A 24,773-nucleotide genomic window follows, 5' to 3' on the forward strand; every position below is an offset into this window, starting at 1 on the left:
GAAAAACTGTATTAAACCGTATAAGTTTTTTTAAAACATGGGAGTCAATGGGAACTGTACAGAACCGTATGTGCATACGGTTCCATTCGGTTTTCGCCATATGGTTTTTGACTTTGCACAGGTTTTTTTCTTAGAATTTCAATCAAACAAGTGAAACTTTATTCAAAATGGAGTGAAAAGTTAAAAACCTATACATTTTTTTCTTAAAAAACGGATGCAACCGGACATCATTTTTCAAATCGTATACGGTTTTTAACTGTATACTGGTTGAAATTTGTACACACGTTTTGATACAGTTTAGTCAGGTTTTGAGGAATCCGTTTTTCATCAAAAATCTTATACGGGAACTGTATTGCAAAAACGTGGTGTGAATGCAGCCTTAGGCTGGGTTCACACTACATTTTCTCCCATACGGGAGCGCATACGGCAGGGGGGAGCTAAAACCTCGCGCTCCCGTATGCCTTCGTATGCGCTCCCGTGTGTCATTCATTTCAATGAGCCGGCCGGAGTGAAACGTTCGGTCCGGTCGGCTCATTTTTGCGCCGTATGCGCTTTTCCCCCAGACCTAAAACTGTGGTCAACCACGGTTTGAGGTCCGGTCGTAAAAGCGCATACGGCGCAAAAATGAGCCGACCGGACTGAACGTTTCACTCCGGCCGGCTCATTGAAATGAATGACACACGGGAGCGCATACGAAGGCATACGGGAGCGCGAGGTTTTAGCTCCCCCCTGCCGTATGGGAGAAAACGTAGTGTGAACCCACCCTAACAAACGGAGGATCGCGAGTGAGGAGAGATGAAAAAAGTGGGAGATACAGCTGGTCACCAGCTGCGCTCGAGCCCTCAGTGACGCACAGTTTATTAACTATTAAAATAAAGCAATAAATAAATGTATAAATAAAAAAATGAATTAAATAATTTTATAAATGAGTTAATAAAGAATAATATGTTTATTAACAATATTGTGGATATCTAAATTAAATAGAAAATAATAAATTATATAATAAATGGAGTAAAACGTATATAAGGCAGAGCAAAAATTACAGTACTTATACTGAAGCAGCAAAGAAAGAGGAAGTTATTGGACTAGTCTGAGCATTTATGTTACTGGACTATTCACTGATTGCCTATTGGCCTTATCTTATTTGCATATTTTTCTTAGTAACTAAATATTAACCGTTTGTTTATAAGCGAGCCTCCTCGTCTTGTAATAAAATAGGAAAACATACCGGATGTTTATTTTAGGGACTAGACAGCCGTTGGGCTTGAATTGCAGACTAGACCTTATTACCACAAATTAAAATGGATTGGACTCTGTTCAGACAATGCGTTTTTTTCGGATGCATCCTTTTTTTGTTTCGGTTTTTGTTTGACAATAACAAGGCAATTACATGTTTTGGAATAATTCATCATATGAATGTCAACCAATTGTTACCCTTCTAACCGATACAGGCTACCAGTGAAACATTATTCAGAAACATTGTTCTAATTATGTAAGTGACTTCACTGCTACATAACATTGGGAGTACTCACCTGTCCAGAGGGTTTTGACTTGATTGTTGGAGAATCCACGTCACAGGAAGTAGGATGTGGCTTCCAGAGTATTTTAAGCAATTGTGTATCTGTATCACTATTCTATGACTAAGCGCTGACAGCACGAAACGCGTCAGAATAGTTTTTATCTCCTGTTTATTAAGCGTGTTCATACAGAATACAAAGACAAAGCTATTGGATCGCATGCTATCAGTGCTGGATTTCTTCTTTGCTGTATCTCATGTTTGGCCGGCGACGATACCAGCAGTTTCCGTGCACTGGCGTGCGGTAGCAGGAAGGGGTGATCTGTTTCCCTTGGTGGATAGTAGTGCATATAGTAGTTATGATGAGAAGTTTGGACTCTGTAGATCATCTCACACCGGGAAAGTGTGGACTCTGCAGCTTGTCTCACACTAGAGTAGGGACAAGTTAAGAAGTATGGCTGTTATATCAGAAGGTACAGGATTTGCAGCATGTTCTTATGGGGATGCATCAGAGCTGTATACACTAAACGATGGAGATTATACTGACTAGAACCATTTATTGTAGATGTAATGGGCAGCCCCCGCACTGGTTGTGATGGTGGAGGACGGATATCCTGTGGTTCTGGGGTGGGGGCGGCTGCTGTGTCATCACAAGTGAATTGTTCTCAGGACCTCTGTGTGGTGATGCCACTTCACACCAACTAATATCTCTCTATGTATGACTGCTGCACAATGAAATATCGGTGAATGTCAGTGAAATGTGGCCCCGCGGAGGTGTCCTCTGTGCCAGAGAATGGGCTGAGGGTCACCTTCTTCACAGGAAGATTAATAAAGGGGATGATGTCAGAACGGTGAGGAGGAAGAACTGCAGGAAAGTTCCCACCTGAAAGAGAAGAGATTATATGATGTTAATGGACGGCATGTCACATGACCAGTCCATCTCAAACTGAATCCTGATGTCACCTGAAATACATCACAAATCACCAGTTATATTACGTCATATGTTATTGGGTATATATCACCATCAGTTATTGGGTATATATCATCACCATCAGTTATTGGGTGTATATCATCACCATCAGTTATTGGGTGTATATCATCACCATCAGTTATTGGGTGTATATCATCACCATCCGTTCTTGGGTATATATCACCATCAGTTATTGGGTATATATCATCACCATCAGTTATTGGGTGTATATCATCACTATCAGTTATTGGGTGTATATCATCACCATCAGTTATTGGGTGTATATCATCACCATCAGTTCTTGGGTATATATCACCATCAGTTATTGGGTATATATCACCATCAGTTATTGGGTATATATCATCACCATCAGTTATTGGGTATATATCATCACCATCAGTTATTGGGTATATATCACAATCAGTTATTGGGTGTATATCATCACCATCAGTTATTGGGTATATATCACCATCAGTTATTAGGTATATATCATCACCATCAGTTATTGGGTGTATATCACCATCAGTTATTGGGTATATATCAGCACCATCAGTTATTGGGTATATATCACCATCAGTTATTGGGTATATATCACCATCAGTTTTGGGTGTATATCATCACCATCAGTTATTGGGTGTATATATCACCATCAGTTATTGGGTGTATATCATCACCATCAGTTATTGGGTGTATATCATCACCATCAGTTATTGGGTGTATATTATCATGAGTTATTGGGTATATATCATCACCATCAGTTATTGGGTGTATATTATCATGAGTTATTGGGTATATATCATCACCATCAGTTATTGGGTGTATATTATCATGAGTTATTGGGTATATATCATCACCATCAGTTATTGGGTGTATATCATCATCAGTTATTGGGTGTATATCACCATCAGTTATTGGGTATATATATCATCACCATCAGTTATTGGGTATATCTCCCAATCAGTTATTGGGTGTATATCATCACCATCAGTTATTGGGTGTATATCACCATCAGTTATTGGGTATATATCATCACCATCAGTTATTGGGTATAGATCATCACCATCAGTTATTGGGCATATATCATCATCATCAGTTATTGGGTGTATATCATCACCATCAGTTATTGGGTATATATCACCATCAGTTATTGTGTGTATATCACCATCAGTTATTGGGTGTATATCATCACTATAAGTTATTGGGTGTATATCATCACCATAAGTTATTGGGTGTATATCATCACCATCAGTTATTGGGTATATATCACCATCAGTTATTGGGTGTATATCACCATAAGTTATTGGATATATATTACCATCAATTATTAATTATATATCACAATCAGTTATTGGATATATATCATCATCAGTTATTGGGTGTATATCATCACTATCAGTTATTGGGTATAAATCACCGTCAGTTATGGGATATACAGTATATCATTATCAATTATTGGGTATACAGTATATCATCATCATTATCAGTTATCGAGTATATTATATCAACAGTTATCGGGTATATTACATCATCAGTTATCGGTTATATTATATCATCAGTTATCGGGTATATTATATCATCAATTATCGGGTATATTATATCATCAGTTATCGGGTATATAACATAATCAGTTATCGGGTATATAACATAATCAATTATCGGGTATATTACATAATCAGTTATCGGGTATATTACATCATCAGTTATCGGGTATATTATATCATCAGTTATCGGGTATATAACATAATCAATTATATGGTATATTACATAATCAGTTATCGGGTATATTACATCATCAGTTATCGGGTATATTACATCATCAGTTATCAAGTATACTACAGTATCAGTTATCGGGTATACTACATCATCAGTTATCTGGGATATTACATCATCAGTTATCGGGTATATTACATTATCAGTTATTGGGTATATTACAACATCAGTTATCGGGTATATTATATTATATCATCAGTTATCGGGCATACTACATCATCAGTTATTGGGTATATTACATCATCAGTTATCAGATATACTACATCATCAGTTATCGGGTATATTACATCATCAGTTATCGGGTATACTACACCATCAGTTATCACATATATTACACCATCAGTTATCGGGTATATTACACCATCAGTTATCGGGTATATTACACCATCAGTTATCGGGTATATTACACCATCAGTTATCGGGTATATTACACCATCAGTTATCGGGTATATTACACCATCAGTTATCGAGTATATTACACCATCAGTTATCGGGTATATTACACCATCAGTTATCGGGTATATTACATCATCAGTTATCGGGTATATTACACCATCAGTTATCGGGTATATTACACCATCAGTTATCACATATATTACACCATCAGTTATCGGTTATATTACACCATCAGTTATCGGGTATATTACACCATCAGTTATCGGGTATATTACACCATCAGTTATCGAGTATATTACACCATCAGTTATCGGGTATATTACACCATCAGTTATCGGGTATATTACATCATCAGTTATCGGGTATATTACACCATCAGTTATCGGGTATATTACACCATCAGTTATCACATATATTACATCATCAGTTATCGGGTATATTACATCATCAGTTATCGGGTATATTACACCATCAGTTATCGGGTATATTACACCATCAGTTATCACATATATTACATCATCAGTTATCGGGTATATTACATCATCAGTTATCGGGTATATTACACCATCAGTTATCGGGTATATTACATCATCAGTTATCGGGTATATTACACCATCAGTTATCACATATATTACATCATCAGTTATCGGGTATATTACATCATCAGTTATCGGGTATATTACACCATCAGTTATCGAGTATATTACACCATCAGTTATCGGGTATATTACACCATCAGTTATCGGGTATATTACATCATCAGTTATCGGGTATATTACACCATCAGTTATCACATATATTACACCATCAGTTATCGGGTATATTACACCATCAGTTATCACATATATTACACCATCAGTTATCGGGTATATTACACCATCAGTTATCACATATATTACATCATCAGTTATCTGGTGTTAAGAGAAGTCAGACAGGCCAGGTCAGCAACACACAGGCAGCATAGGAATCAAATCAGCAAACAAGAGGTTAACTAAGGACAATTGAGAAAGTCAAAACCAAGAAAGCAGCGCAGTACACAAACAGAACCAGAGTCAGAACAAGCAAGGATCAAACCAGGACATGGTACAAAGGCAGCACTTGAGCAGGGCAGGGGTCAGGCAATGTTAGGTCAGAATACTAAGAACAGGAACGCTGGTGAAGGGTTAAAATATCCCGCCAAAGGGAGGTGTGAGCGCCGAAGCTGATTGATCCATCGCTCCCGCCTCCTGATAGACTGAACTGGCCAAGTCATACAGTCACTGTTGTCTTCAGGGCCAGAGGCGGCAGTGCTGGAACCAGGACGGGTAAACTGGATACAGAAAATCATGACCAGACTGGGACATATGAACGTCTTCGGGCTAAGCCGCTAATACCAGGGATAAACCGCTATTCACTTTAGATTAGCGTCAGCTGAAGTGGCTAAGTTCAGTGGTACCAGTCAACCACCTACTGTGTATGGGGCATACAATGAAGATAAGTCACTGGCAGAGAAGACAAAGGAGTCTGGCAGTAGCTTACCTCCCTTGAGGACACACATGTATGCTCGACTGACAGGTATCTAATTTGTACAGGCAGCCCCGCCTTAAGAATCTATGCCGGCCCCAGCTGCCCACCTCCTGCATACAATCTCCTTCACCCCATTAGATCTACCTACCACTCCAGAGGTCTCACCTGCTTGGGGTCTTTGTTTTCCATGCATACCAGTCTCTCCCAGCCGCAGCACAGCTCGACCTCTGCAAAATAGTGACCAAAAGACAGTGACCATGAAAACACTGCAAAATAGTGACATGAGAACATTGCAAAATAGTGACATGAGAACATTGCAAAATAGTGACATGAGAACATTGCAAAATAGTGACCATCAGAACGCTGCAAAATAATGATATCAGAACACTGCAAAATAGTGATATCAGAACACTGCAAAATAGTGATATCAGAACACTGCAAAATAGTGATATCAGAACACTGCAAAATAGTGATATCAGAACACTGCAAGATAGTGACCATCAGAACACTGCAAGATAGTGACCATCAAAACACTGCAAAATAGTGACCACCAGAACGCTGCAAAATAGTGACCATCAGAACACTGCAAAATAGTGACCAAAAAACAGTGACCATGAGAACACTGCAAGATAGTGATCATCAGAACACTGCAAGATAGTGACCATCAGAACACTGCAAAATAGTGACCATAAGAACACTGCAAAATAGTGACATCAGAACACTGCAAAATAGTGACATCAGAACACTGCAAGATAGTGACCATCAGAAAACTGCAAAATAGTGACCACAAGAACGCTGCAAAATAGTGGTATCAGAACACTGCAAAATAGTGACCACCAGAACACCGCAAAATAGTGACACCAGAACGCTGCAAAATAGTGATCACCAGAAAGCTGCAAAATAGTGACCACCAGAACACTGCAAAATAGTGACCATCAGAATGCTGCAAAATAGTGACCATCAGAACACTGCAAAATAGTGATCACCAGAAAGCTGCAAAATAGTGACCATAAGAACGCTGTAAAATAGTGACATCAGAACACTGCAAAATAGTGACCATCAGAGGACTGCAAAATAGTGACATCAGAACACTGCAAGATAGTGACCACCAGAACACCGCAAAATAGTGACATGAGAACATTGCAAAATAGCGACCATCAGAACACTGCAAAATAGTGACCATCAGAACACTGCAAAATAGTGATATCAGAACACTGCAAAATAGTGACCACCAGAACACTGCAAAATAGTGACCATGAGAACACTGCAAAATAGTGACATCAGAACACTGCAAAATAGTGATATCAAAACACTGCAAAATAGTGATATCAGAACACTGCAAAATAGTGACCACCAGAATGCTGCAAAATAGTGACATCAGAACACTGCAAAATAGTGACATTAGAACACTGCAAAATAGTGACCACCAGAACGCTGCAAAATAGTGACATCAGAACACTGCAAGATAGTGACCATCAGAACACTGCAAAATAGTGACCATCAGAACACTGCAAAATAGTGACCACCAGAACGCTGCAAAATAGTGACATCAGAACACTGCAAAATAGTGACATCAGAACACTGCAAAATAGTGACATCAGAACACTGCAAGATAGTGACCATCAGAACACTGCAAGATAGTGACCATCAGAACACTGCAAAATAGTGACCACCAGAACGCTGCAAAATAGTGACCACCAAAACGCTGCAAAATAGTGACATCAGAACGCTGCAAAATAGTGACCATCAGAACACTGCAAAATAGTGACATCAGAACACTGCAAGATAGTGACCATCAGAACACTGCAAGATAGTGACCATCAGAACACTGCAAAATAGTGACCATCAGAACACTGCAAAATAGTGACCATCAGAACACTGCAAGATAGTGACCATCAGAACACTGCAAGATAGTGACCATCAGAACACTGCAAGATAGTGACCATCAGAACACTGCAAAATAGTGACCATCAGAACACTGCAAAATAGTGACCATCTGAACACTGCAAAATAGTGACATCAGAACACTGCAAGATAGTGACCATCAGAACACTGCAAAATAGTGACCATCAGAACACTGCAAAATAGTGACCATCAGAACACTGCAAGATAGTTACCATCAGAACACTGCAAGATAGTGACCATCAGAACACTGCAAGATAGTGACCATCAGAACACTGCAAGATAGTGATCATCAGAACACTGCAAAATAGTGACCACCAGAACGCTGCAAAATAGTGACCACCAGAACACTGCAAGATAGTGACCATCAGAACACTGCAAAATAGTGACCACCAGAACGATGCAAAAATAGTGACATCAGAACACTGCAAAATAGTGACCATAAGAACACTGCAAAATAGTGACATCAGAACACTGCAAAATAGTGACATCAGAACACTGCAAGATAGTGACCATCAGAAAACTGCAAAATAGTGACCACAAGAACGCTGCAAAATAGTGGTATCAGAACACTGCAAAATAGTGACCACCAGAACACCGCAAAATAGTGACACCAGAACGCTGCAAAATAGTGATCACCAGAAAGCTGCAAAAATAGTGACCACCAGAACACTGCAAAATAGTGACATGAGAACATTGCAAAATAGCGACCATCAGAATGCTGCAAAATAGAGACCATCAGAACACTGCAAAATAGTGATCATCAGAACACTGCAAGATAGTGACCATCAGAACACTGCAAGATAGTGACCATCAGAACACTGCAAAATAGTGACCACCAGAACGCTGCAAAATAGTGACCACCAGAACACTGCAAGATAGTGACCATCAGAACACTGCAAAATAGTGACCAAAAAACAGTGACCATGAGAACACTGCAAAATAGTGACCATCAGAGCACTGCAAAATAGTGACATCAGAACACTGCAAGATAGTGACCACCAGAACACCGCAAAATAGTGACCACCAGAACACCGCAAAATAGTGACACCAGAACGCTGCAAAATAGTGATCACCAGAAAGCTGCAAAATAGTGACATGAGAACATTGCAAAATAGCGACCATCAGAATGCTGCAAAATAGTGACCATCAGAACACTGCAAAATAGTGATATCAGAACACTGCAAAATAGTGACCACCAGAACACTGCAAAATAGTGACCATGAGAACACTGCAAAATAATGACATGAGAACATTGCAAAATAGTGACCAGCAGAACACTGCAAAATAGTGACATCAGAACACTGCAAAATAGTGATATCAAAACACTGCAAAATAGTGATATCAGAACACTGCAAAATAGTGACCACCAGAATGCTGCAAAATAGTGACATCAGAACACTGCAAAATAGTGACATTAGAACACTGCAAAATATTGACCACCAGAACGCTGCAAGATAGTGACATCAGAACACTGCAAGATAGTGATATCAGAACACTGCAAGATAGTGACCATCAGAACACTGCAAAATAGTAACCACCAGAACGCTGCAAAATAGTGACATCAGAACGCTGCAAAATAGTGACATCAGAACACTGCAAAATAGTGACCATCAGAACACTGCAAAATAGTGACATGAGAACATTGCAAAATAGCGACCATCAGAACGCTGCAAAATAGTGACCATCAGAACACTGCAAAATAGTGACATGGGAACACTGCAAAATAATGACATTAGAACACTGCAAGATAGTGACATCAGAACACTGCAAGATAGTGACCATCAGAACACTGCAAAATAGTGATCACCAGAACGCTGCAAAATAGTGATATCAGAACGCTGCAAGATAGTGACATCAGAACACTGCAAGATAGTGACATCAGAACACTGCAAAATAGTGACTACCAGAACGCTGAAAAATAGTGACATCAGAACACAGCAAGATAGTGACATCAGAACACTGCAAGATAGTGACCATCAGAACACTGCAAAATAGTGACATCAGAACACTGCAAAATAGTGACCATCAGAACACTGCTAAATAGTGACCATCAGAACACTGCAAAATAGTGACCACCAGAACGCTGCAAAATAGTGACATCAGAACACTGCAAAATAGTGACATCAGAACACTGCAAAATAGTGACATCAGAACACTGCAAAATAGTGACATCAGAACACTGCAAGATAGTGACCATCAGAACACTGCAAGATAGTGACCATCAGAACACTGCAAAATAGTGACCACCAGAACGCTGCAAAATAGTGACCACCAAAACGCTGCAAAATAGTGACATCAGAACGCTGCAAAATAGTGACCATCAGAACACTGCAAGATAGTGACCATCAGAACACTGCAAGATAGTGACCATCAGAACACTGCAAGATAGTGACCATCAGAACACTGCAAGATAGTGATCATCAGAACACTGCAAAATAGTGACCACCAGAACGCTGCAAAATAGTGACCACCAGAACACTGCAAGATAGTGACCATCAGAACACTGCAAAATAGTGACCAAAAAACAGTGACCATGAGAACACTGCAAGATAGTGACCATCAGAACACTGCAAAATAGTGACCACCAGAACGATGCAAAAATAGTGACATCAGAACACTGCAAAATAGTGACCATGAGAACACTGCAAAATAGTGACATCAGAACACTGCAAAATAGTGACCATCAGAGCACTGCAAAATAGTGACATCAGAACACTGCAAGATAGTGACCATCAGAAAACGGCAAAATAGTGACCACAAGAACGCTGCAAAATAGTGGTATCAGAACACTGCAAAATAGTGACCACCAGAACACCGCAAAATAGTGACCACCAGAACACCGCAAAATAGTGACACCAGAACGCTGCAAAATAGTGATCACCAGAAAGCTGCAAAAATAGTGACCACCAGAACACTGCAAAATAGTGACATGAGAACATTGCAAAATAGCGACCATCAGAATGCTGCAAAATAGAGACCATCAGAACACTGCAAAATAGTGATCATCAGAACACTGCAAGATAGTGACCATCAGAACACTGCAAGATAGTGACCATCAGAACACTGCAAGATAGTGACCATCAGAACACTGCAAAATAGTGACCACCAGAACACCGCAAAATAGTGACACCAGAACGCTGCAAAATAGTGATCACCAGAAAGCTGCAAAATAGTGACCATCAGAACACTGCAAAATAGTGATATCAGAACACTGCAAAATAGTGATATCAGAACACTGCAAAATAGTGACCACCAGAACACTGCAAAATAGTGACCACCAGAACACCGCAAAATAGTGACACCAGAACACCGCAAAATAGTGACACCAGAACGCTGCAAAATAGTGATCACCAGAAAGCTGCAAAATAGTGACCACCAGAACACTGCAAAATAGTGACATGAGAACATTGCAAAATAGCGACCATCAGAATGCTGCAAAATAGTGACCATCAGAACACTGCAAAATAGTGATATCAGAACACTGCAAAATAGTGATATCAGAACACTGCAAAATAGTGACCACCAGAACACTGCAAAATAGTGACATGAGAACATTGCAAAATAGCGACCATCAGAATGCTGCAAAATAGTGACCATCAGAACACTGCAAAATAGTGATATCAGAACACTGCAAAATAGTGATATCAGAACACTGCAAAATAGTGACCACCAGAACACTGCAAGATAGTGACATCAGAACACTGCAAAATAGTGACCACCAGAACGCTGCAAAATAGTGACACCAGAACACTGCAAAATAGTGACATTAGAACACTGCAAGATAGTGACATCAGAACACTGCAAAATAGTGACCACCAGAACGCTGCAAAATAGTGACATCAGAACGCTGCAAAATAGTGACATCAGAACACTGCAAGATAGTGACCATCAGAACACTGCAAAATAGTGACCATCAGAACGCTGCAAAATAGTGACCACCAGAACGCTGCAAAATAGTGACATCAGAACGCTGCAAAATAGTGACATCAGAACGCTGCAAAATAGTGACCATCAGAACACTGCAAAATAGTGACATCAGAACACTGCAAGATAGTGACCATCAGAACACTGCAAAATAGTGACCACCAGAACGCTGCAAAATAGTGACCACCAGAACGCTGCAAAATAGTGACCACCAAAACGCAGCAAAATAGTGACCACCAAAACGCTGCAAAATAGTGACATCAGAACACAGCAAGATAGTGACATCAGAACACTGCAAGATAGTGACCATCAGAACACTGCAAAATAGTGACCATCAGAACACTGCAAAATAGTGACCACCAGAACGCTGCAAAATAGTGACATCAGAACACTGCAAGATAGTGACCATCAGAACGCTGCAAAATAGTGACATCAGAACACTGCAAGATAGTGACCACCAGAACGCTGCAAGATAGTGACCATCAGAAATCTGGAAGAGAAATCTCACCTGGGACTGCTCAGGAACAAACATAAAATATACTAGAGGAGACCACAGGGGGCAGTATTGGAGAGATCACAGTTACTAGAGGAGACCACAGGGGGCAGTATTGGAGAGATCACAGTTACTAGAGGAGACCACATGGGGCAGTATTGGAGAGATCACAGTTACTAGAGGAGACCACAGGGGGCAGTATTGGAGAGATCACAGTTACTAGAGGAGACCACAGGGGGGCAGTATTGTAGAGATCAGTTACTAGAGGAGACCACAGGGGGCAGTATTGGAGAGATCACAGTTACTAGAGGAGACCACAGGGGGCAGTATTGGAGAGATCACAGTTACTAGAGGAGACCACATGGGGCAGTATTGGAGAGATCACAGTTACTAGAGGAGACCACAGGGGGCAGTATTGTAGAGATCACAGTTACTAGAGGAGACCACAGGGGGCAGTACTGTAGAGGTCACAGCTACTAGAGGAGACCACAGGGGGCAGTATTGTAGAGGTCACAGTTACTAGAGGAGACCACAGGGGGGGGGGGGCAGTATTGGAGAGATCACAGTTACTAGAGGAGACCACAGGGGGCAGTATTGTAGAGATCACAGTTACTAGAGGAGACCACAGGGGGCAGTATTGTAGAGGTCACAGTTACTAGAGGAGACCACAGGGGGCAGTATTGTAGAGATCACAGTTACTAGAGGAGACCACAGGGGGCAGTATTGGAGAGATCACAGTTACTAGAGGAGACCACATGGGGCAGTATTGGAGAGATCACATTTACTAGAGGAGACCACAGGGGGCAGTATTGTAGAGATCACAGTTACTAGAGGAGACCACAGGGGGCAGTATTGTAGAGATCACAGTTACTAGAGGAGACCACATGGGGCAGTATTGGAGAGATCACAGTTACTAGAGGAGACCACAGGGGGCAGTATTGTAGAGATCACAGTTACTAGAGGAGACCACCGGGGGCAGTATTGTAGAGATCACAGTTACTAGAGGAGACCACAGGGGGCAGTATTGTAGAGATCACAGTTACTAGAGGAGACCACAGGGGGCAGTATTGTAGAGATCACAGTTACTAGAGGAGACCACATGGGGCAGTATTGGAGAGATCACAGTTACTAGAGGAGACCACAGGGAGCAGTATTGGAGAGATCACAGTTCTTTTTTTTTAAGCCGAGGAACGTGCTTTCGATTCACCCAAAGTGCAAGAAAAAGTGCAAACGTGTTACACTAAAAAAACGTGCACAAAGGATGCGGTCTATCGCAAGCCCTTCTCCGATAGGCCCCCCAACAAACCTTACCCTTCGCCTCCGGACCAAAAGGTACCTGCGAGGTTCCAGGTTCGATGTCACTTTTCGCCGAAGCTACTAGGGGACCACAAATGCTCCCGGCATCCCCCTTGGCGTTAGCCAAGGTATCTGCCCGCAGAGCCGATTACGGTAGGTACCCTGCCAAAGAAGGAGTACCCGGGGTGTTTGCAGGGAGGTGCGGAACCTAATGGCCACACACACCTCCCCTAGACCGCCAGGAGGGACACCCAGAAGGGCTACCGCATCCTGACCAATCCTGTGAACACACAACACGCAAAAAGTGACACAGTGAGACAAAAAGAAATAAATAAGTGAATGTGCAGATATACTGCCCGGACATCCGGCCGGATCTATAAAAATTTCTCTGATCATAGCCAGAAGGCCGGGAATCAAGAGGTGAGTGCCACAAGGTGAAGAGATTATGGTGCCCGTGCTTCAACTCAGTGAGCCAGTACTCCCAGTGAGTTTCGGCACCTCGGGGTCACCACTCCCCGAGGCACAAAAGTACCTCAGCTCTAGACCCTCTCAGCCTCATGGCGAGACCCGGAGGGAACAGATCACATCGGGGCAGCCGTCGAGCTGATTCCTCAGAACCAGCCCCGGAAAGCCCTGGTACACCTGCATCCTCCATGCAGCACCCATCCCCACCAGCCCCATACCGGCGTAGTTTGCCACCGGCATGAAAACTGATAAGAACAGATACTACACTTGATCTTAGCCAAAAGGCAGAGAAGAGGAGACCACAGGGGGCAGTATTGGAGAGATCACAGTTACTAGAGGAGACCACAGGGGGCAGTATTGTAGAGGTCACAGCTACTAGAGGAGACCACAGGGGGCAGTATTGTAGAGGTCACAGTTACTAGAGGAGACCACAGGGGGGGGGGGGGCAGTATTGGAGAGGTCACAGTTACTAGAGTAGACCACAGTGGGCAGTATTGGAGAGATCACAGTTACTAGAGGAGACCACATGGGGCAGTATTGGAGAGATCACAGTTACTAGAGGAGACCACAGGGGGCAGTATTGTAGAGATCACAGTTACTAGAGGAGACCACAGGGGGCAGTATTGTAGAGATCACAGTTACTAGAGGAGACCACATGGGGCAGTATTGGAGAGATCACAGTTACTAGAGGAGACCACAGGGGGCAGTTTTGTAGAGATCACAGTTACTAGAGGAGACCACAGGGAGCAGTATTGGAGAGATCACAGTTACTAGAGGAGACCACAGGGGGCAGTATTGGAGAGATCACAGTTACTAGAGGAGACCACATGGGGCAGTATTGTAGAGATCACAGTTACTAGAGGAGACCACAGGGGGCAGTATTGTAGAGATCACAGTTACTAGAGGAGACCACAGGGGGGGGGCAGTATTGGAGAGATCACAGTTACTAGAGGAGACCACAGGGGGCAGTATTGGAGAGATCACAGTTACTAGAGGAGACCACAGGGGGCAGTATTGTAGAGGTCACAATTACTAGAGGAGACCACAGGGGGCAGTATTGTAGAGATCACAGTTACTAGAGGAGACCACAGGGGGCAGTATTGGAGAGGTCACAGTTACTAGAGGAGACCACAGGGGGCAGTACATAGTTACATAGTTAGTATGGTTGAAAAAAGACATACGTCCATCAAGTCCAACCAGGGAATTGAAGTGAAGGGTTTAAGGGGATAAGGGGTAGGGGTGTGGCGCGATATTGGGGAAGGGAAGGGATTTTATATTTCTTCATAAGCATTAATGTTATTTTGTTCCAGGAATGTATCTAACCCCGTTTTAAAGCTGTTAATTGTTCCTGCTGTGACCAGTTCCTGAGGTAGACCGTTCCATAAATTCACAGTCCTTATGGTAAAAGAAGGCGTGTCGCCCCTTTAGACTAAACCTTTTCTTCTCCAGACGGAGGGAGTGCCCCCTCGTCCTTTGGGGGGGTTTAACCTGGAACAGTTTTTCTCCATATTTTTTGTATGGGCCATTTATATACTTATATACGTTTATCATATCCCCCCTTAAACGTCTCTTCTCAAGACTAAACAATTGTAACTCCTTTAATCGTTCCTCATAGCTAAGATGTTCCAGGCCCCATATTAGTTTAGTCGTGCGTCTCTGCACCCTTTCCAACTCTGCAGTGTCCCTTTTATGAACAGGCGACCAAAACTGAGTCCATGCCTCTTTTGATACATGACAATATCCTGCCGGCCTTGGAAGCAGCAGCCTGACATTGTGCTATTCTGTAGTCTGTGATCTACAAGTCCCCCAGATCCTTCTCTACCAGTGACTCTGACAGTTTAATTCCCCCTAAGACATACGACGCTGCAGGTTATTAGTATACACAGCCCCCCCTCTATATACACAGCCCCCCTCTATATACACAGCCCCCCTCTATATACACAGCCCCCCTAAGACATACGACACTGCAGGTTATTAGGACCCAGATGCATAACTTTACATTTATCCACATTGAACCTCATTTGCCAAGTGGAGGCCCAGACACTTAGTCTATCCAAGTCATCTTGTAACTTATGCACATCCTCTATAGACTGTACCCCCCCTCTATATACACAGCCCCCCCCTCTATATACACATCCTCTATAGACTGTACTGTGCTACAAAGCTTGGTGTCATCTGCAAAGATAGAAACAGAGCTGTTATTACCATCCTCTATATCATTGATAAATAAATTAAACAACAGCGGGCCCAGTACTGAACCTTGGGGTACACCACTAATTACCGGGGACCAATCAGAGTACGAATCATTGACCCCCACTCTCTGGGTACGATCCATGAGCCAGTGTTCAATCCAGTTACAAACTAAAGTTTCCAAGCCCAAGGACCTTAACTTACCTGTCAGACGTCTATGTGGGACAGTATCAAACACTTTGGCAAAATCCAGAAACACTATATCCACAGCCATTCCTCTGTATACAGAGCTCCCCTCTATATACACAGCCCCCCTCTATATCCACAGCACCCCCTCTATATACACAGCCCCCCCCCTCTATATACACAACCCCCCCTCTATATACACAGCCCCCCCTCTATATACACAGCCATTCCTCTGTCAAGGCTTCTACTCACCTCTTCATAAAAGCAGATTAGATTGGTGACAACTTCTATCCTTAGTAAACCCCTGCTGGCTATCACTTATAATACAATTATCCCCTATGTATTCCTGTATGTAATCCCTTATAAGTCCTTCAAACAATTTACCTACAATGCACGTTAAACTTACCGGTCTATAGTTTCCTGGGGAAGACCTAGAGCCCTTTTTGAAGATTGGCACCACATTCGCCTTGCGCCAGTCCCTTGGCACAATACCAGACACCAGAGAATCTCTAAATATCATGAGCAGGGGTACAGATATTACTGAACTTACCTCTCTAAGAACTCTTGGGTGCAATCCATCTGGCCCTGGAGAATTGCTTACATTTATATTACTTAACTTACCTTGTACCATCTCTACATTAAGCCAGTTCAGTACATTACATGATGTGTTACCAGCACTGACCTGTACATGATGTGTTACCAGCACTGACCTGTACATGATGTGTTACCAGCACTGACCTGTACATGATGTGTTACCAGCACTGACCTGTACATGATGTGTTACCAGCACTGACCTGTACATGATGTGTTACCAGCACTGACCTGTACATGATGCGTTACCAGCACTGACCTGTACATGATGTGTTACCAGCACTGACCTGTACATGATGTGTTACCAGCACTGACCTGTCCATGATGTGTTACCAGCACTGACCTGTACATGATGTGTTACCAGCACTGACCTGTACATGATGTGTTACCAGCACTGACCTGTACATGATGTGTTACCAGCACTGACCTGTACATGATGTGTTACCAGCACTGACCTGTACATGATGTGTTACCAGCACTGACCTGGCCAATGTCAGCTCCTTCTTCTTCCCTAGTGTATACAGAACTAAAGAACCCATTCAGTAGCTCCGCCTTCTCTTGATCGCCCGTGACAACCTCCCCATTATCATTATTAAGGGGTCCTACATGCTCTGTCCTTGTTTTTTTTGCATTTATATATCTAAAAAAATATTTAGGATTAGTTTTGCTTTCTTTGGCCACCTGTCTCTCGTTTAGAATTTTTGCTGTTTTTATTACATTTTTACAGATTTTATTAAGCTCCTTGTACTGTTTAAATGTTATCGCTGACCCATCAGATTTGAATTTTTTGAAGGCAATTTTTTTGCTGTTTATTGCTCTTTTAACCTCATTTGTCAGCCATGTAGGATTTAGTTTTAGTCATTTATATTTGTTCCCCTTTGGTATATATTTAGCTGTATAGTTATTTAGAGTTGATTTAAAGATGTCCCATTTACCTTCTGTATCAGTATTTGAGAACCCCTCCCCCAGTCTATGTCCTGTAGGGCAGATTTCAGCCCAGGGAAATTTGCCTTTTTAAAGTTATATGTTTTTGCCTTCCCCGTCTGTCTTTGTTTTCTACATTTTAACTAAAAAGTAACTATATTGTGGTCGCTATTCCCAAGGTTTTCCCGCACAGTTACATTACCAACCAGCTCTGCGTTGTTGGAAATGATCAGATCCCACAAGGCATCACTTCTTGTTGGGTCCTCCACAAACTGGCCCATAAAATTATCCTGCAATAAATTTAGGAATTGTCGCCCCTTTGTAGTTTTAGCCAACCCCAGACCCCAATCTATATCTGGATAGTTAAAATCTCCCATTATTACCACTGTACCTGCCCGGGCGGCCTCTCTATTTGTTTATGAAGCCGAACTTCTATCTCTTCAGTGATATTAGGGGGTCTGTAGATTACACCAAATATTATTTTTTCAGTATTTCCCTCCTTTTGTAATTCTACTCACAGTGATTCCACCTCCTCAGAATCATCACACACTATGGCATCGTTCACACTGACTTTCATACCACTTCTTACATACAGACAGACTCCACCACCTTTTCTGTTCATTCTATCCTTGCAAAACAATGTAAACCCCTGCAGATTGACAGCCCAGTCATGTGAGGAGTCCAGCCATGTCTCAGTGACCCCAACTATATCACCAGCCATGTCTCAGTGACCCCAACTATATCACCAGCCATGTCTCAGTGACCCCAACTCTATCACCAGCCATGTCTCAGTGACCCCAACTATATCACCAGCCAGGTCTCAGTGACCCCAACTATATCACCAGCCATGTCTCAGTGACCCCAACTATATCACCAGCCATGTCTCAGTGACCCCAACTATATCACCAGCCATGTCTCAGTGACCCCAACTCTATCACCAGCCATGTCTCAGTGACCCCAACTCTATCACCAGCCATGTCTCAGTGACCCCAACTATATCACCAGCCATGTCTCAGTGACCCCAACTATATCACCAGCCATGTCTCAGTGACCCCAACTATATCAATATGTTCCTGCAGTATCAAGGCCTCAAGCTCCCCCATTTTATTTGCTAGGCTTCTGGCATTTGTGAACATACACTTTACATTTCCATCCTTTATGTTATTGGGGTTAATGGGATTCAAGGGTGTAAGTTTTATTTTCCTATGAAGCTTATTCCTATTAACTATTCTAACCCCTCCCTCCGCTCCTATTCCTATTAACTATTCTAACCCCTCCCTCCGCTCCACCCCCAGGTACATTTATAATTCCCACCTCTCTATCTACACTATCTTCCCCCTCTTTGCTGTAGGTTCCCTCCCCCCAAGTCCCTAGTTTAAACACTCCTCCACCTTTCTAGCCATCTTCTCCCCAAGCAAAGCTGCACCCTCCCCATTGAGGTGCAGCCCGTCCCTACGGTAGAGCCGGTAACCGACAGCGAAGTCAGCCCAGTTCTCCATGAACCCAAACCCCTCCTTCCTACACCAGCTTCTGAGCCACTTGTTTACCTCCCTGATCTCCTGCTGCCTCTCTGGTGTGGCTCGTGGTACTGGTAGTATTTCAGAAAAGACTACCTTGGAGGTCCTTGCCTTAAGCTTGCGGCCTAAGTCCCTGAAATCATTTTTAAGGACACTCCACCTACCTCTTACTTTGTCATTGGTGCCAATATGTACCATGACTGCTGGGTCCTCTCCAGCCCCGCCCACCTTGTACCATCTCTACATTAAGCCAGTTCAGTACATTACATGATGTGTTACCAGCACTGACCTGTACATGATGTGTTACCAGCACTGACCTGTACATGATGTGTTACCAGCACTGGCCTGTACATGATGTGTTACCAGCACAGACCTGTACATGATGTGTTACCAGCACTGACCTGTACATGATGTGTTACCAGCACTGACCTGTACATGATGTGTTACCAGCACTGACCTGTCCAATGTCAGCTCCTTTTTCCATAGTATATACAGAACTAAAGAACCCATTCAGTAGCTCCGCCTTCTCTTGATCGCCCATGACAACCTCCCCATTATCATAATTAAGGGGTCCTACATGCTCCTTGGTTTTTTGTATTTATATATCTAAAAAAATATTTAGGATTAGTTTTGCTTTCTTTGGCCACCTGTCTCTCATTTTGATTTTTTGCTGTTTTTATTACATTTTTACAGATTTTATTAAGCTCCTTGTACTGTATAAATGTTATCGCTGACCCATCAGATTGGAATTTTTTGAAGGCTATTTTTTTGTTGTTTATTGCTCTTTTAACATCATTTGTCAGCCATGTAGGATTTAGTTTTAGTCGTTTATATTTGTTCCCCTTTGGTATATATTTAGCTGTATAGTTATTTAGAGTTGATTTAAAGGGAACCAATCATCAGATTTTACCCTATATAACGCTTGGCAAAGCGTTATATAGGGTAAAATCTTTATTTTCACTATTCCCGGGGGACGCTCCTGCCCCCAGGGATGGTGAAGATATGAAGTTATAACTAGTCACCGCCGCCGCCGTAAGTAGTCACCTGGGCGGGGAGCTCTTCTCACTCACTCCCGTTCTTCAGCCGGAGCGACGCCCCCTCCGCTTGATTGATGGGCAGCGTCATCGCTCTGCTCCGTCCGTTCAGTGAGCGGAACAATGACGCAGCCCATCAATCAAGCGGAGGGGGCGTCGCTGCCGGCCGAAGAACGGGAGTTGGTGAGTGGAGCTCCCCGCCCAGGTGACTACTTACGGCGGCGGCGGTGACTAGTTTATAACTTCATATCTTCACAATCCCTGGAGGCAGCAGCGTCCCTCGGAGATGGTGAGGACAACAATTTTACCCTATATAATGCTTTGCCAAACATTATATAGGGTAAAATCTGATTAATTGGTTCCCTTTAAAGATGTCCCATTTACCTTCTGTATCAGTATTTGAGAACACCTCCCCCAGTCTATGTCCTGTAGGGCAGATCTCAGCCCAGGGAAATTTGCCTTTTTAAAGTTATATGTTTTTGCCTTCCCCGTCTGTCTTTGTAACCACTACATTTACTGTAGAAAACAGTTACTAGTGGAGACCACAGGGGGCAGTATTGTAGAGATCACAGTTACTAGAGGAGACCACAGGGGGCAGTATTGTAGAGGTCACAGTTACTAGAGGAAACCACAGGGGGCAGTATTGGAGAGATCACAGTTACTAGAGGATACCACAGGGGGGCAGTATTGGAGAGGTCACAGTTACTAGAGGATACCACAGGGGGGCAGTATTGGAGAGGTCACAGTTACTAGAAGAGACCACAGGGGGCAGTATTGTAGAGATCACAGTTACTAGAGGAGACCACAGGGGGCAGTATTGGAGAGATCACAGTTACTAGTGGAGACCACAGGGGGCAGTATTGTAGAGATCACAGTTACTAGAGGGAACCACAGGGGGCAGTATTGTAGAGGTCACAGTTACTAGTGGAGACCACAGGGGGCCGTATTGTAGAGATCACAGGTACTAGAGGAGACCACCGGGGGCAGTATTGTAGAGGTCACAGTTACTAGAGGAGACCACAGGGGGCAGTATTGTAGAGATCACAGTTACTAGAGGAGACCACAGGGGGCAGTATTGTAGAGGTCACAGTTACTAGAGGAGACCACAGGGGGCAGTATTGGGGAGATCACAGTTACTAGTGGAGACCACAGGGGGCAGTATTGGAGAGATCACAGTTACTAGATGAGACCACAGGGGGCAGTATTGAAGAGATCACAGTTACTAGAGGAGACCACAGGGGGCAGTATTGTAGAGGTCACAGGTACTAGTGGAGACCACAGGGGGCAGTATTATAGAGATCACAGTTACTAGAGGAGACCACAGGGGGCAGTATTGGAGAGATCACAGTTACTAGAGGAGACCACAGGGGGCAGTATTGGAGAGATCACAGTTACTAGAGGAGACCACATGGGGCAGTATTGGAGAGATCACAGTTACTAGAGGAGACCACAGGGGGCAGTATTGTAGAGGTCACAGTTACTAGAGGAGACCACAGGGGGCAGTATTGGAGAGATCACAGTTACTAGAGGAGACCACAGGGGGCAGTATTGTAGAGATCACAGGTAATAGTGGAGACCACAGGGGGCAGTATTGTAGAGGTCACAGTTACTAGAGGAGACCACAGGGGGCAGTATTAGGGAGATCACAGTTACTAGAGGAGACCACAGGGGGCAGTATTGTAGAGATCACAGTTACTAGAGGAGACCACAGGGGGCAGTATTGGAGAGGTCACAGTTACTAGAGGAGACCACAGGGGGCAGTATTGGAGAGGTCACAGTTACTAGAGGAGACCACAGGGGGCAGTATTGGAGAGGTCACAGTTACTAGAGGAGACCACAGGGAGCAGTATTGTAGAGGTCACAGTTACTAGAGGAGACCACAGGGGGCAGTATTGGAGAGATCACAGTTATTAGAGGAGATCACAGGGGGCAGTATTGGAGAGATCACAGTTACTAGTGGAGACCACAGGGGGCAGTATTGTAGAGATCACAATAACTAAAGGAGACCACAGGGGGCAGTATTGGAGAGATCACAGTTACTAGTGGAGACCACAGGGGGCAGTATTGTAGAGGTCACAGTTACTAGAGGAGACCACAGGGGGCAGTATTGTAGGGGTCACAGTTATTAGAGGAGACCACAGGGAGCGGTATTGTAGAGATCACAGTTATTAGTGGAGACCACAGGGGGCAGTATTGTAGAGGTCACAGTTACTAGAGGAGACCACAGGATGCAGTATTGCAGAGATCACAGTTACTAGAGGAGATCACATGGGGCAGTATTGGAGAGGTCACAGTTACTAGTGGAGACCACAGGGGGCAGTATTGTAGAGGTTATAGTTACTAGAGGAGACCACAGGGGGCAGTATTGTAGAGATCACAGTTACTAGTGGAGACCACAGGGGGCAGTATTGGAGAGGTCACAGTTACTAGAGGAGACCACAGGGGGCAGTATTGTAGAGATCACAGTTACTAGAGGAGACCACATGGGGCAGTATTGGAGGAGTCACAGTTACTAGTGGAGACCACAGGGGGCAGTATTGTAGAGGTCGCAGGTACTAGTGGAGACCACAGGGGGCAGTATTGGAGAGGTCACAGTTACTAGAGGAGACCACAGGGGGCAGTATTGTAGAGATCACAGTTACTAGTGGAGACCACAGGGGGGCAGTATTGGAGAGATCACAGTTATTAGAGGAGACCACAGGGGGCAGTATTGTAGAGGTCGCAGGTACTAGTGGAGACCACAGGGGGCAGTATTGGAGCGATCACAGTTACTAGAGGAGACCACAGGGGGGCAGTATTGGAGGGATCACAGTTACTAGAGGAGACCACATGGGGCAGTATTGGAGGGGTCACAGTTACTAGAGGAGACCACAGGGGGCAGTATTGTAGAGATCACAGTTACTAGTGGAGACCACAGGGGGCAGTATTGTAGAGGTCACAGTTACTAGAGGATACCACAGGGGGGCAGTATTGGAGAGATCACAGTTACTAGAGGAGACCACAGGGGGCAGTATTGTAGAGATCACAGATACTAGTGGAGACCACAGGGGGCAGTATTGGAGAGGTCACAGTTACTAGAGGAGACCACAGGGGGCAGTATTGTAGAGATCACAGTTACTAGAGGAGACCACAGGGGGCAGTATTGTAGAGGTCACAGTTACTAGTGGAAACCACAGGGGGCAGTATTGGAGAGGTCACAGTTACTAGAGGAGACCACAGGGGGCAGTATTGTAGAGATCACAGTTACTAGAGGAGACCACAGGGGGGAGTATTGGAGAGATCACAGTTACTAGAGGAGACCACAGGGGGCAGTATTGTAGAGGTCACAGGTAATAGTGGAGACCACAGGGGGCAGTATTGTAGAGATCACAGTTACTAGAGGAGACCACAGGGGGCAGTATTGTAGAGATCACAGTTACTAGAGGAGACCACAGGGGGCAGTATTGTAGAGGTCGCAGGTACTAGTGGAGACCACAGGGGGCAGTATTGGAGAGATCACAGTTACTAGAGGAGACCACAGGGGGCAGTATTGTAGAGGTCGCAGGTACTAGTGGAGACCACAGGGGGCAGTATTGGAGCGATCACAGTTACTAGAGGAGACCACAGGGGGCAGTATTGTAGAGGTCGCAGGTACTAGTGGAGACCACAGGGGGCAGTATTGGAGCGATCACAGTTACTAGAGGAGACCACAGGGGGCAGTATTGGAGCAATCACAGTTACTAGAGGAGACCACAGGGGGCAGTATTGGAGGGATCACAGTTACTAGAGGAGACCACAGGGGGGCAGTATTGGAGAGATCACAGGTACTGCTCTGACTGAGTCTCACTGAAGCTGGGTCTGTATTCTAAAGTGTTGTATTATTAAGTGTTACATCTGAGAAGTTTATGCAGCAGGAGTTGTAAGCAGGACCCACTGTAACTGTAAGTATTACACTCCCTTGATAAAAGTAGTTTTTCTTAATAGTTAATAACAGCTGTTTGTCACCAAGGATATGGACAGCAGGATTGGAGGTTTTCTTCAGTGCACATTGTGCCACATGTATACATCTTTGCAGCTTCAGGGTGAATACCGATGTGACAAATGTCAGCAT

At 43.6% G+C, this 24,773-nt stretch overlaps 1 protein-coding gene and 1 pseudogene across 1 annotated transcript in view; both read right to left on the minus strand.

Moving 5' to 3' along the window:
* Positions 1–720: 720 nt before the first annotated feature.
* WDR97 (WD repeat domain 97) overlaps positions 721–24,773 on the minus strand; it is a 250,016-nt gene continuing 225,963 nt past the window's right edge. The window contains exons 22-23 of the mRNA XM_056553808.1: positions 6,324–6,385; positions 721–2,399 (exon numbers count right to left, since the gene is read on the minus strand). Coding sequence (XP_056409783.1) covers positions 2,218–2,399; positions 6,324–6,385 — 244 coding nt within the window. The 3' untranslated portion in view covers positions 721–2,217. The remainder of the gene's footprint in view (positions 2,400–6,323; positions 6,386–24,773) is intronic.
* Positions 14,430–14,538, minus strand: LOC130332647 (U2 spliceosomal RNA; annotated as a pseudogene).

This window comes from Hyla sarda, unplaced genomic scaffold, assembly GCF_029499605.1.
Source record: "Hyla sarda isolate aHylSar1 unplaced genomic scaffold, aHylSar1.hap1 scaffold_380, whole genome shotgun sequence".
Taxonomy (NCBI): Eukaryota; Metazoa; Chordata; class Amphibia; order Anura; family Hylidae; genus Hyla; species Hyla sarda.